A 14,195-nucleotide genomic window follows, 5' to 3' on the forward strand; every position below is an offset into this window, starting at 1 on the left:
CAGATATGCCATTCACATATAAATTATCTCTATTTACCAAAGGAAGCATATACGGAAATGAGATAAATTATCTTGCTTCATACGCCCTCAATTGCTACAAATTAATTTTAAACCAAATCAACACTCCTACATACTATTACATATTCATATGTTTCTTGGGGTGTAAATTAACCCTACTAAACAATTTTATTTGTAATCTATATGACAAAAATTTCTATCTTTATTGTTATGGTAGTAAATGAAGTCGTTTTTGATAAGAATGACTTTATTTAAAATTAATCACCGAAACAAATAAAGTTCATGTTCGAGAATTTATTAGAAATGAAAATATTTAATCAAATTTCCTATTTGTATAGTTTTATTACAAAAACAATAAATTTGTATCCATAATATGGATTCAAAGTTCAAAAACAATATCGATAATATTTTTTCTTGTTTGTAGATATATGGGCAGATCCATTAGTTTTCGACGAGAGTGGCCCACGTGAGTAATCGATTTCGACGCCGATTTTTTCCTTGAAAATACATCAGATATAAAGATTATCTTCAAAATTTGATCCTGATTCAAAGAAATCGGTCCACGGGAGAATTTTTTGAAATTTGAGAAAGTTAATTTTTTAGTCTTTCAAAAATTTGTATTTCAGCTTCTATATAACTTAGAGATTTCTTTCAATAGGCATTTTTCTCTGTGAACCCCCTTCTCAAAAATTGATATTGGCGTTAACTCATTTCCTGCTTAACTGGAAGCTTCCGACTAAAATCACTGCATTAAAAAATTTTTACCTGTTTTCAAAAAGTTTTCAAATCAACAGCTTACAAAGTATATAGTAGTATAGTATATATATATCTGCTTATTTTTTCCTTATTTGTCTCGATTTTGTTATAATACGGCCATCCGATTTCTCTATTTTCAGGGAGTTTTAAAAATAAAACTATATTACGACAGGAATTTGTTCATAGTCCGTACTATATTTCTTTTTCTCTTTAAATATACAAAATAAAACAATTACATATCTAATTATAATTATTCTTAATTCTTAGACGTACAGTAGTGGCAGAAAATAGAGCAACTTTGTTAAATTTCAACTTTTGTCCTGGTTATTATGTTAAAAAAAATGTATATTAAAAATTAATATACATTTTTAAATTTAATAATTACATAGTTAAACAATAAAAAATAAACAGTTTAATTTTACTGATGATATTAATGATTAAAAGCGACTGCTTCAAATATTTTACAGTGTGCTACGGTACCATGTTGTTCCTCAATATTTCTTTATACATAAAACGATCCAAGATACCCTCTATTCAAAAGAAAGGACCCATTCCAAATCCCGAAAAGCAACCCCATACCATAGTAAGCTCAACTCTGGCTCGCCTGTTCTTCTCTGATAGTAGTGGGTTTTGGGCTCACCTTCTTATATGAAGACCCCTCTTGTAATAATCTATCTGTTACGATTCTTGACGAAACATTAATTCCAAGTTGTGTCAAGTAGATCTTTTATTTTGCTGGAACTTAGGAAAGTATCTTTTTTGGAGTGGGATAAAATTTGTTTATTCTGAAACCTTTTGGTTTTTCTTGGTCTTCTAGTTTTATTTTTTCCTTCCACATTACCAAATTTTGAAAATTGTTGTAAAACACGTGTTATAATCGATCAAAATTGATTTTTTATTCACGAGGCATTATGTTAACTGTGTTTACTTTGTTATATAATGAGAAATTATAAAAATATTGTGGATTTTGTAGAGATTAGTGATATTTAGTAAAAAGTGCTCTTTTTGTCAGCTGAAGTTTTTTGATTTGCAACTAGCAAAATTATTTTTAATACAAGAAATATTCACCGATTAGTATACAGTGTGTTCATAATTGGTATAAATTATATTAGATTTGCATATACAGATACGGTAGCAATTTATATATTTTTAAAGTTGCTCTACTTTCTGCCAATACTATATATTCAATAGAAGAACTATCATTCTCAGGTTCAATTTTTAAATCCAGTAAAGCACTTCCGTAACTCAGATTCATATCTAAAGTATTTTCTTTTCAGTTTGTAGTATATCACCTAAATATTTGTAATATATTACCTAAACAGAAAACTAAAACTCAATTTAAAAAATGACTTTAAGTTCGCAATAAATTTGGAGGTTCATAACAGCATTTTTTCTTCTTCTTGGACAGACAAAATAAAAAAACAAATTTAAATATAATTAATTTTATTTATATATAATCTATACGTAATGAATAAATTAAACAATAATCGCTAAACAATTACTTATTCAAACTCTTTTCTTTATACTCAGAGCTGGATTCAGTAGAAGTACTGTTATTACCAGATTTCAAATTTTCCTCATCTGGAACAACGTAAGGCGAATTCAAGATTGTGTCACCACTGCTCTCCTTTATTTCCGTGTCATCGGAAGAAGACTTGTCGGTTAGTTCATCAGTTTTCAAATCGTCCGGATCTTCCGAAAGCGCCTCCTGTTTCGTTATAAAAGGTGTGGCACCAGATCGTTCCACCTCTTCTTCCGCAACCGTTTGAATTATAGTTTGCTCCGCGATATTTTTCTCAATATCTTTTCCGAAATGACAGATAACGTCTTCGTCTATTTCGGTACTTTGTTTCTTTAAAACGCATTTGATTTTAGGTTTGTATTTGGTCGCCGATGATTCTTCTTTAGATTTTCGCTTATCTTCCAACATATTTTCCCAACTCTCAGTTTTGCTAATGGTTATTACAGGTATATTATCCGACCAAATCGATGAACCGGAATCTTGTCTGGTTGTCGTCTTTTCTTCTAAAATGTCTTTAAATGATGGCGGCTTTTTAAAATCTGAATCTTTTCTTTTTAAAACGGTCGGTGGTTTGTACTCTTGAATTTTTACATGTTTATGTTCGTCATTGCCATTTTGAACCGTTTCGGCTTTCTCCAAAGATTTTTTCAACGACAAAGCTCTATGCACCATAGAAGAAAATTCATTGCTTCCTGAAGATATGGAAGCTTTTACAGGTCGGTGAACTTTTTTGTCTCTCATCACCACCGCATCGTCCGGCAACGAATCTTGTTGTTCTGTATCGGTTCCATCTTCAGCATTTCGATCTTCGTCGGAAGTGGAAGACTTGCCCAAAGCTTTTTTGATCAATTTGGCGAAAAAATCTGAAACCAATCAAATAGAGTATGTTAGAAAATATGTGAATGGTACCTTTATTTTTGTTCTCTGGTTTTTCTTCTTTTATCGTGGGTACGTCTTCAGATTCTTGACGAGGTGTATCGTCGAAACTTTTGGCGCTCGGCATCGTTCCTAATAGCTTCTTCCACTTGTTGAACGGAGTGTTGGCTAGATCGTTGGACCCACCAGAACCATTTCGCCTACGCCTATCTGCTAATTGAAACATCTTTCTTCTTTCCTCTGTTCTTTCCCTTCTTAATTGAATCTAAAATATTGCAACATTACTTTTTTGCTATTATCATTAGGATTTTTACCTTGAGGTCATTGTTTGCTTCTCTAAGGGCCCCTGTTAAGGAGATTAAATAGTAAATGACAAGTACCAAAAGCACCAACAGAGGTATAACTATTCCAGGTGAAGCAATATAATCTAAAGCTGTTTGTACGGGTTGGGGTACAGTGTTTTTAATAGTCTGGGTAAAAATGTGAAAAATTCTGTTGTATGACGAAAATGGTCCACAGTGCCAGGACGGCTTAACCCACACAATCGCATATCCAACAGGTAAAACACAAAGAAACAACATCATTAGGAGTAAAGCGTAATAGAAATTATTAGATCTCGAAGCCCTGAAGATAATTTCATGGGGCACGTTACAGGTCAGCACGGCCCACGCCCGAAAGTACATCATCAAATATAACTTCACAATGTTGATAACCACCAATCCAGGCGAAAAGAACATCCCCATCCAAACCATACCTTGATTGTTAACCAAATGAAGAATGTTCTCTGCAACTTTGAAATCACCATATTGAGGAAACTTCTTCTCCAAATCCCAACACCAGCAACGGTTCATAACTCGAACGAAAATACCTCGGAAGAAATCTATGGATAGAGTAGAGAGTACGGTCATTATCAAGTCCATGACAGTCAATTTGATGAGCTCTTGTCCAAACATTGTTTCCCAACACAAAGATCTTAACCTCGCTCTGGCGGTGTAGTTCATACTGGTCTCCAATAAAGGAGTTATTGTAGTGGTAATGTTGGAAGGCACATCTTCGCATACTGTCGAATTTTGGAAGTCTGTTGTGTTTTCTTTAAAAGTTCCTATTGTAGAGCTTATTTCTTCGTATATTGTAGTTAATTCGTTGTCGAATCTTTCGTCTATAAAATCCGTTGTGATGTTTGTTATAGGTAAAATTGTTGCTTTAAACAATTCATAAGTTTCGGTGGGAAATGTTTCATTGATGTTTGGTGAGTCAAAAAATGTGCTGTTAATATATGTACTGTTGGCGTCAAGAAAAGGTAGTAAAATATACGATAGGTAATCCATTAAACTGTTTGTGAAATCGTCGAAATAAATTGGAATTTCGTTAGTAACATTTGTGTTGTTATAATTTAAACTTGAAAAATTATATGTTTCTGTAGTGGAAATAATGTCAAAAAAATCTGTGACGTTATAACTGGGTGTTGTAAATGTTTCACTAAATAATTGGGTAAATTTGGGATATGTGGTCATGGAAATATTGTAGGCTAAAGCAGCAATTACTACAGTTGGTGGACTATCAGCATTTTTTATAGAAACTCCATAACATTTTGATGTATTTAATACTAGTTGTAAAGCTGTTGAATTGGATAAAGCCAATTGAGATTCTGCTGTATAAAGAGATTTCGTTAAGTTTTTATAATCTTGGAGTTCGGTTGTCTACAAAAATAATATAGCGATTGTTTTGTGATAAGTGAATTAATATACTGTATACCTTACCATATCTGATATTTTATCAAATAAGGCAAATATCAAAGAATACAGATTTAGTAAATTTAATACCATAATCCTGAAAAAAAATATGCATTAATTTCTTTTATTAAAAATAAAAATAATAGAGAAATACGATTTGCTAAAGTTGTATAGTATTAGGCAACCCTGATTACACAACACAACCTGTAGTTTCTCATGACGGAGTCCCTAATTTATATGCTTAAAATTTATATATAATTGTTATGTAACAATGTAAATAACGTATCATTTTTCAGTTTAGGGGATTCACAGACGTAATTCTTTTTATAGACACTATATATGTTTACATAAAAACCTTGTTAATATAATATTTTTTAAAACAAGAAAATTCTTTTTAATATATAGTTATTATTTCATTATAATTACATTTGTCATATTTTTCATTTTTTCTTACCTTGCCAATTGTAATCTAAGTTGCTTCCTTGGATGGTATTGTTCGAAAAATCCAAGTGCCTCAAACAACATGGGAAAAAAAAGTGTAATCAAGGACATAACGATGGTAATTTCGTTTTTTCTCCAAACGGTCGAATTTGCTTCTGGTTCCGTGGATCTTTTTACAACCATTATAACAGCAAATGCGGAAAACGATAATAAACCAACTACTCCTGTATTTACTAGTACTCGGAAACAGATTACCTTCCAACTAAAATGAAGTCTCAATTATTAATTTATTTGAAAAATAGTTTTAGATTCTGTAAAAAAATTGCATATTATTTATTGTTTCGAAGACACATTTTTTTATCTGTTTCTGGTAAGTTATCAATAATAGGAACTACCATACCATTGATTTAACTGAAAAACGGGGTGTTAGCATTGATAATGGATATGGTCACATCATAATGACGTGTGAATGTGTGAATTACTCATGAACTGAGGTTGCGGAGAATTAGAAAACGTATCTGCCGATAATATATGTTAATATCTTATTTTTAAATATGCTTACTTTTAATAATTTTGTTTCGATTTTATAATAAATTTTAATTATTAGTACATAAATCTGAATTGAATAATATTATTCTACTTTGTGCCCTGTGAAAATATTCAATGGTTTTACAACAACAAAATCTTTAAAACCGCTTTGTTAAGTTTACATTTCAATCTCTGTTTAAACCCATTTCGTTGCGCTAAAAATATTCGAGGTCAAACATACGCAGCATTCAAACACCATTAAGTGTTTGGTCTGGCAAATCTACTGTAAACTATAATAACATATATGCGAAATGCGTTCTATGAATTTCAAGACTTTTTTGTGTTACTTACTTTCGGGTTTGCTTTTTCTTCTCAGCTTCTTCTAGAAGCGCTTCTTTGAAACCCAAAACAATCGAAGCTACGCGGTTGTGTGCAGTTTCAGCATTCCCTATCATGTAATCCCATGCCGTGAACAATTTCCAGGAGAAAATGCATTCGTCGTCTTTCTCCGACAGTTTGGACATACGAGAGTTTTCGGCCATTCTGAAAACATTTTTCACAGTTACATATTAGTTTTTTCCTTCTATTATATTTATGTACTGATTTTGCAAATATTAATTGTTAATAAGATTGTAATATAGTTCGGGGAATCTCCTAAGTATGCCTATGTAGTGTTGTGTATATACGTATAAGTGGTGGTAGGGAGAGTCACTTTATAAGTCACAGTTTTGGCTTAGCTACGCAGTAATTTTCGAGATGTCAACAAGGTAGTTGCGTAGCGAAAATTGCCCGTGTTTAAACGTACAAGGTCAGTACATATTTATTATGTTTTTATATATTATATATTTATATCTTATAATGGGAAAGAGAGGATTTTGAAACTTGGTAAACTTGCGTTGGATTGGCTGATGGACGGTCTCCGCATATACGCCCTTTAAATTACTTTGGTCCTCTACACAATGTTGCCAGAGTTAACACATCATAATACATCGTTGTTTTCGGTATTTTCAGGTTTAGGTGTTGATTGTGTTTTACTTTTGGTGGTATTGTTTATTGGTAGAATTGAATATTGTGTGTATTATATAATGTATCTATCTAGATTTATTTTTTTTTTTAAGTGTAACGGAAGCAATAAAATTAGATTTCATCAGATTCAAAGGTTTTTTGCTCATAATGTGATCATAAATTAATAAAAATTATAAATTGACTCACGGCTAATTAATATTTTCAAATTATGCTGCACCCTACAATTATTTTCTTGTATATCATAAAAATCAGGTTGACAAAAATTAGATTTAACTAAGTAGTATATTTATTTACTTAATTACCGGAATTTCTAAATATTGATCTATTTCGAAAAAAATAGTATTGTTATATTGATTGTAATAATTAGGTCTACATTAATTAAGCAATGATAAATATTCCGCCATAAATCTGACAACAATGCGTCGATATTTTATTTAATTTGGCTGAAAAATGCTATTTCACTGATACGCATAACATACTGTCCGTCAGCCAATCCAACTGCAAGTTTATCTGAGACTTTTCTTTAGAAAAAATACTTTTAAACTGGTACCAAATATTGTAGTAGTTGATTTTCATAATAGTTAACAAACATTTTTATATTTCAGACACCATGTCCCCACTGTGGTAAAAAATCAGGGCAGTCAGCATGTAGTGATATGAAGACAATTAGGCCATGGGCTTACCAGCTGCAAAGAATTCCGAAATTTGCAGAAGAGGAGAATCAGGGACAGAGCTCCTCAGATCCAAATATTTGGAATCTATGTGCGTGAAAACGTGCATAGGTAAAAATATTGGATACACTTACTTTAATAAAAAAGCAAAAAACGAAAATACGGGATTATACACATTTACCACTGGACCGCCAGCTATCTCCTCAGGTTGTAGCTGGACAAATGTGTTAAATGTTGTATATCCGTATTCGATTCATTTTCACTACCCTTGATTCATGTATGCTTATTCTTGTACATTAAACATCGTATAATTATTATTATTATTTTTAACCTACTTCCTTAAAGTTGCAAAAAAACTGTATGCATAAACACACAGGCCAGTCACGAAATATGCGAAAGGCATTCTGTATCCTCTTAATTTCGAATCGCTGTTCGTGTACCATCCGTAAAACAAAGGTGAATACTTGAAAACGCCCTCGAAGTCCCATAAAGTTAAAAAGTTCGTAGAGCTATATTTCTCTTCCGGAAGGATAAACTTGCGGCGAGCACCAGCTTCTTTCGGGCTTGCAGTCAACATCTAAAACATGTTTGTATTGTTTCGCAATTATTTTAATAATATGGTTTATAAGGAAATGACTGAGGTTTTAACAGAACAATAAATGATCAAAATGTTGTTTAATTACTTGTTAATCTTTATTTTGTCTACACGACTATCAAACAAAGTGGTTTTTGAAAACACATAGTCTTGTTCCTCATTGTTGGTCTTCAAATAATACACCCCATAGGGTATTTCAGGACCGGCGGCAATTCCCATCGGCACTCCCTTCAAACCATTCCCATCTTCAGTCAAGTATTCATCCCAAGAATTGTACGGAAACGCTTTAAACAAATACGGATTCCTAATAGAGGCCGTCCAAAATTCCACTGCCCTCATGTGCGAACAAATCCCTAAAAAACACTCCGTTAAAAACTAGAAGTCTGTTCCAAAACTAAGTTATACCATAAGCAATAGAACAACATATTTTGGGTCCATCAAAATATAAAATAATTTAAAATGGAATACTACTTACAAAATCCACATCCGGGTTGCCAATCACCCCCATTGGGATAGTAGTCGACATGTCCAGCAGGTCGGATCATTCCCAAATGCCCCGCATTTGTGTGAATGACATCTACGAAAGTGGCGTCTGAGGGATCCAAAAGTTCGTCCAGATTCTCCGGTTCGGGCCATTCGAACAACGGGGCCGCGGGATCTAATCCAGTTATCCTGCCGATTGTTTCGTCCGTCAGATATTTGATCTTGTAGGCTGCGGACGCTGATATTTGACCGCCCATGCTGTGACCTATCAAGTGAATCGAGGACATCGGAACGTCTTGGTATTTGGAAAGGTTATCAAGCAACTTCGCCAACTGATTGGAGACTATGGGGGTATGCTCGCGAGTTTCCTCGTAGATTGAATGGGAGAGTGGCGCCCAGTCTACCACTATTACATTCCACAAATTCAAACTCGCCATGGCTGAAATAAATAAACTTAAAGAGAAGGTTAGGGTTAGTTTTAGGCCGTACCTTCTCTCATTTCGACCACCCATGGAACGTCTCTTCCATGCGTCCAACCGTGGATTATAAATTTTGTCGGGAGGTTTGGATCGAATCTAGATAAATCCACTGACTGTGGATCATCTACGAATAGTTGATCACATATCGAAAGGTCACTACTGCAATTTAGTTTACAGATACAATTATGTCTTTTTTATTTTTTAAAAACACGTAGAAATTTTGAGTACTTACCTGTGATATAAATGAAATGTCACGTCATTTTCATCGGGAATATACTCTCTATCAAATATTATAGCATATATTGTAATAGAGATACAATTTATAGTTAGAAAAATCTTAAACCACATTCTTCACTGAATAATTTGCATTAATCACAACATTTAAAATAATGCTTCGCAAGCAACGACACTTTAATAATATTGTTTTGTATGCAGTAAGCATTCGCGTTAATAACAGCGTTTAATAAAATCATATGTAATCAATTAATTAATCAAATTTCCTCGCTTATACTTTTAATAATAATAATAAATAAAATACATACCTCCGGAATAGCGACGAAGGATACAAGAACTGCCCCAATAACAATGTTTACCCAAAATAACCAACGCAAAAACGTAAAATACGAAGCCACAACTGAACCAAAATGTGACTCTATTTCCTTAATTTTCAGTTCCCAAGGAATAAACCACATTGATAGATTTAACATTTCCCTTTTCCAACGTTGCCATCTCTACAAATAACATCATTTAACATTTTGTGATTAATATTCTTTGCTGTTTTGCCTTTATAACGTAAATATTCCATCTAGCTAACATATCTTTAGTTGAGTGACTTTGGGCTAGTCTTTCCTGCAAGGCACCTTCATGTTTTTTAATATAAGCCTTTGCTTGTTCAACTAATTTGATTTTTTTCCTCATATTCCAAGGTTGCATCTTAACACTACTCAAAACTTCTTTATGGAGTTTGATATTCTCGAATATTTCCTCTTGAGTTACTTCATTAGCAAAGTTTTCATCCATTGTTATGGCAGTACTTAAATAATTTACCAATTATCGCAATGCCAATGGGTAATTAAATATACGTACTCTCCAGAACTTGTCGTGAAAACTGAAGAACGTCTTCTTTCATCACTTCCAGGAAGAATGTCTGGACTAAATGGCGAACTAGCTCTTCTACTGTTCCTTCTCTTCGACCGTCTTGTAGACGCCCTTCTTTGTATTATAGCGTTTACACTTGCTGAATAGTCTTCAGCATCCGAGTCTTCACGTTCTATTTAAAAAATTACTTTCCAGAAGAGTTTTGTGAAAACCCAATAACTTACCTTGGGTTTGTGGAAAGTGAACTTTGTCCATTTTGACTGGAGTTGGAGTAAATGTGTTTTTTGTAGAAGTGTCACTTTTTAATGAATCTTCCGCAAATGTTACAGACAATCGATCTATTGAAGGTTGGGGAGATGTTGGTTCACCCTGAAAAACCTCTCTATTTTGTATTTTGATTTTTTATTTTCTTGGAAATTTTATCAAATTGAATTAAATATTTGTTCAAAATTAATATTTTCCCATTCTACATTGTGAGTCATGAATATTATTTGTTTTTGACTTCTAAAGTCATCTGTTCTTATTTAACCAGCACTTTGAAACCTCACTGATAAAATACAACACTCAGTATAGATCCTCCAAAATCAGGAATAACACACTCCTTGGACATATTGCAGCCGAAACCCTTGTAATCGGATTAATTAACACGACGAATTTCCTACACAATCGAATTTCGTTCACCCTATTCAAATATAATACTCACGGCACTTGAAACAATATCACAGTTTTCCGCAATTCAATTAATAACTACATGTACGACTAGACGGAACCAACTAACTCCTGAACGTTCACCACATCCCCGTACGGAGAACTGATGTGAGGGGGCGAGAATAAAGGGTTATAATTTAATCAAAATCGTGGAAAAAAACCTTCAAACACGCATTTATTCAATCTCAGCCCCACCTTATGAACACCAAGCTAATAGTTTTTTCGTCGGAGCGTCTGAATGCTACTCCTTCCAAAGCGGACTGATTTACGGCGTGGAAATATGGACAAGGGAATTAATAAACCAATTTGCATAAAAGCACTGATTAACCAAGCTTTATTATATTACCTGCAATTAAGGACAATGTCACAAAACCGTATGAGTAATTGCAAAATGCAAGTTTTAATCAATACGTGGTCCCCACCAAGTGTTTTTGTGGAGATAATAAAACAAATTGTTTGTCCCGACGTGGAAGATGCTCCAATTTATGGAATTACGAAAAGGGTGACAAGGACAGATCAATCATATATTTATCTTGCATTAATTCCAATGAAGTAAGTTCTAATTCAACATGTGGTATAGAAAAAACTTATTAATTCCTTCAGTTTAATTAGGACAACAAAGTTCCACCTTGAATCGGTATTAAATTGTGCCATGTAAAAACATACACAAACCCCCAGAGATAAAAACGAGAGTGAATTTAAATTGAACACACCCATTAACGAGTGGTTGTAAGATCAAAGTGTCCGCGATAGATAAACTTTAATAACAGAAAACGGGAGCATTATAGACCACACCCGAGCACAGTAATGAAATGATGATTATTAATGTAGGAGATAGCGTGCATGCCACAAGATTCCTAAAAGCATGAAAATTTATTTCCATTGTGATTGCAATTTTCCTCATTAATTAAACACCGGTGTGGGAGTGATTTGAATTACAAGCCACACATTATTTTTTGTCTTGCTTTCAAATGTCCAAAAGATAACTGGGCATGTGTGACGATTGTCCATTAGTCAAACCACAATGAGATTTTCAAGGAATTTTTATGTAAAGACTAAATTGATTGATTCGTGTTGGTCGTTCGAAAATTGGTTTGTTACCTGTGTCAGAATCTTAAATTCCGACGAGAGCCGTCTAGGCTTTCCCAAATCCAGTCTTAATATTCCTGGCGGAATTTCTCTCTTGCCTTTGGCAGGTTCTTCGGGCGATATGGTGGCCCGTTCCATTTTATACGGGTAGGCTGAAAATCAAATTTACATTTAGAGTGAAGTAATTTTCTACTACATAAAACACAACACAATGCGTAAGTCAACATTTCTTTCACAACCAACACTGTTTTTTGGATAAGAACGTTGGAAAACTTACGAACACGTCAATTTAATTGTGCCGAATCAAGTTTTGGATATTATTTTTTTTATTCAAATCTTATAAGTAGTGTTTATTTCTAAATAAAACGTGACTTCAAGGAAAGTCTTAAATTTTATTCAAAATACTATTTGCTAAAACGAAAAATGAAAGCTTGTTCAAAATAAGTAAGAATTATTAGGGTTAATAAATAAATATTTGAAGTGAAGAACATAAATTATTTCAATTATCTTTAAAAAATTAGACTAAATTGACTGTATTGTATATATTAATTGAACATAATAAAAACGTTTAAGAAAAGAGATTTTACTTCAAAACGTTTTTATCTGAGTTAAAACAAATATGAAATGCAAATAAAATGAAATGGAAATGTTTCTCAAAAAGAAACAAATGTGCGTTTTAAAATTTATAATAATATAATAAAAATAGAACAATGGTGATACAAAAGATTATAAAACTAAATAGAAACTAGTGACATGTAGGGATTTACTTACTTTGAGATAACTTTTTATTTAAAATATTGTGTTTGTAACTGCACCTAGTTAGTCTAAATACTAGTGCACATGACAGCCACCCCCATAATGAGTTTATTTCACATACGGTTCGCGCAACACGTTGTTTGCATAAAGCATCCCCTATTATACATGAAACACTATATTAATGTGGGGGGGGGGTAATTACTTTCTGATATTTACGGGGTATTTAATATCTCAATTACCTAACTAGTTGTGCGCCTAATTGGATTGAATAATCATTAAGTACTGAATCATGAATGGATGTTTTAAACATTTTCACCATCAATTTGAAGTTAGTGAAGTAATCTTTTTCAAATTTTTGTTTACGTTTAAAAGGTTTCAAGCTATAAATTGTATTAATTTTAATTTTTTTTTAACATAATTTTCACCATGCCTTAACATCGATCCATTTTTTATACCTACCATATAAATTCCTGGAATATAGATAGACTGACAGAATAATTAGGAGAGCACACATTTTCCTGTAACTTGTTTACCAGCATGAAACGACACGTTTTAATTTAATTAAGTTGCTACTGATTTTCCATCGTCGGACTTTAATAACCATCGCCAGGGGCTCGTAAAATGTAACGCACAAATGGATTGAAAAATGTCAAACAGGCAATAATATAATTAAAATAATAATGCATTTAACATGCGTTATTTTAATTATGACCGTTATTATTTTTTGCGCGCGTTTCGATTTTTAATTATGTAGAAGTTCGATTTTAGTGAAATGAAACACATATCCATTGAAATAATATGTATTTGAATACAAAATTAAATGTAGTCAGTCATGCATAAAGTATAAATGAAGATTGTATTAACTATCATCCTATCTCATCTACATGTATGTTTAATCAGCCTTGACTTAACACATTTATTCTAAACGATTATACGAATTTTAACATTTAATTAATTTAATTCGAGTTGAAACATCAACCAAAAATTATAAAATCATACTTTTTATTGGATTTAAAATGTTTTGAATATATACATTATTTTATAGACAATCATGGGATTCAAATTATTCTATTAATGTTATGGTATCTACAATTTTTGGTGAAATACTGAATTAAGGATGTCTTATATTTATATGTACACTTTTAAATTAATAACTAATAAATATATTTCTTAAATATGTAACACAGTAAATTATTTGATCTTAATCCATTTGTCTTTTTAATGCGGAATGTACATTAAAAACATGACAGTTTAATTTTTTGTTGCAACTAAAAAATTACACAAAAAAGGAGAAAAACAAATAGAGCTCAGTTTGGAGGCAAGTTTACAATGTGCCTCAATACATCATAATTCAGATGTTATCTTTCATCTCGGAGAAAAAACCGAGCGATTTATCTTTTGTATTTTTTCTGGAAA

At 32.4% G+C, this 14,195-nt stretch overlaps 2 protein-coding genes and 1 long non-coding RNA gene across 3 annotated transcripts; 1 reads left to right on the top strand and 2 right to left on the bottom strand.

Moving 5' to 3' along the window:
• Positions 1–2,108: 2,108 nt before the first annotated feature.
• On the bottom strand, positions 2,109–12,171 carry LOC109605951 (transmembrane channel-like protein). Its single transcript, XM_049962881.1, has 12 exons — positions 12,036–12,171; positions 10,451–10,595; positions 10,215–10,398; positions 9,912–10,161; positions 9,671–9,859; positions 7,907–8,148; positions 6,226–6,417; positions 5,360–5,608; positions 4,933–5,002; positions 3,487–4,872; positions 3,206–3,437; positions 2,109–3,159 (listed from the first exon to the last, which is right to left on the bottom strand). The coding sequence occupies exons 1-12, from the start codon at positions 12,159–12,161 to the stop codon at positions 2,273–2,275; spliced, it is 4,152 nt and encodes a 1,383-aa protein (XP_049818838.1). The 5' UTR covers positions 12,162–12,171; the 3' UTR covers positions 2,109–2,272.
• On the top strand, positions 6,454–7,888 carry LOC109606063 (uncharacterized). The gene is made up of 2 exons (XR_002192038.2): positions 6,454–6,682; positions 7,506–7,888. It is a non-coding gene; the product is annotated as an uncharacterized LOC109606063 (long non-coding RNA).
• On the bottom strand, positions 7,504–9,565 carry LOC126264525 (pancreatic lipase-related protein 2-like). The gene is made up of 4 exons (XM_049962880.1): positions 9,361–9,565; positions 9,139–9,287; positions 8,642–9,088; positions 7,504–8,519 (listed from the first exon to the last, which is right to left on the bottom strand). The coding sequence occupies exons 1-4, from the start codon at positions 9,474–9,476 to the stop codon at positions 8,251–8,253; spliced, it is 981 nt and encodes a 326-aa protein (XP_049818837.1). The 5' UTR covers positions 9,477–9,565; the 3' UTR covers positions 7,504–8,250.
• Positions 12,172–14,195: the final 2,024 nt, after the last annotated feature.

The sequence above is a fragment of the Aethina tumida genome, chromosome 2, assembly GCF_024364675.1.
Source record: "Aethina tumida isolate Nest 87 chromosome 2, icAetTumi1.1, whole genome shotgun sequence".
In the NCBI taxonomy this organism is placed as follows: domain Eukaryota; kingdom Metazoa; phylum Arthropoda; class Insecta; order Coleoptera; family Nitidulidae; genus Aethina; species Aethina tumida.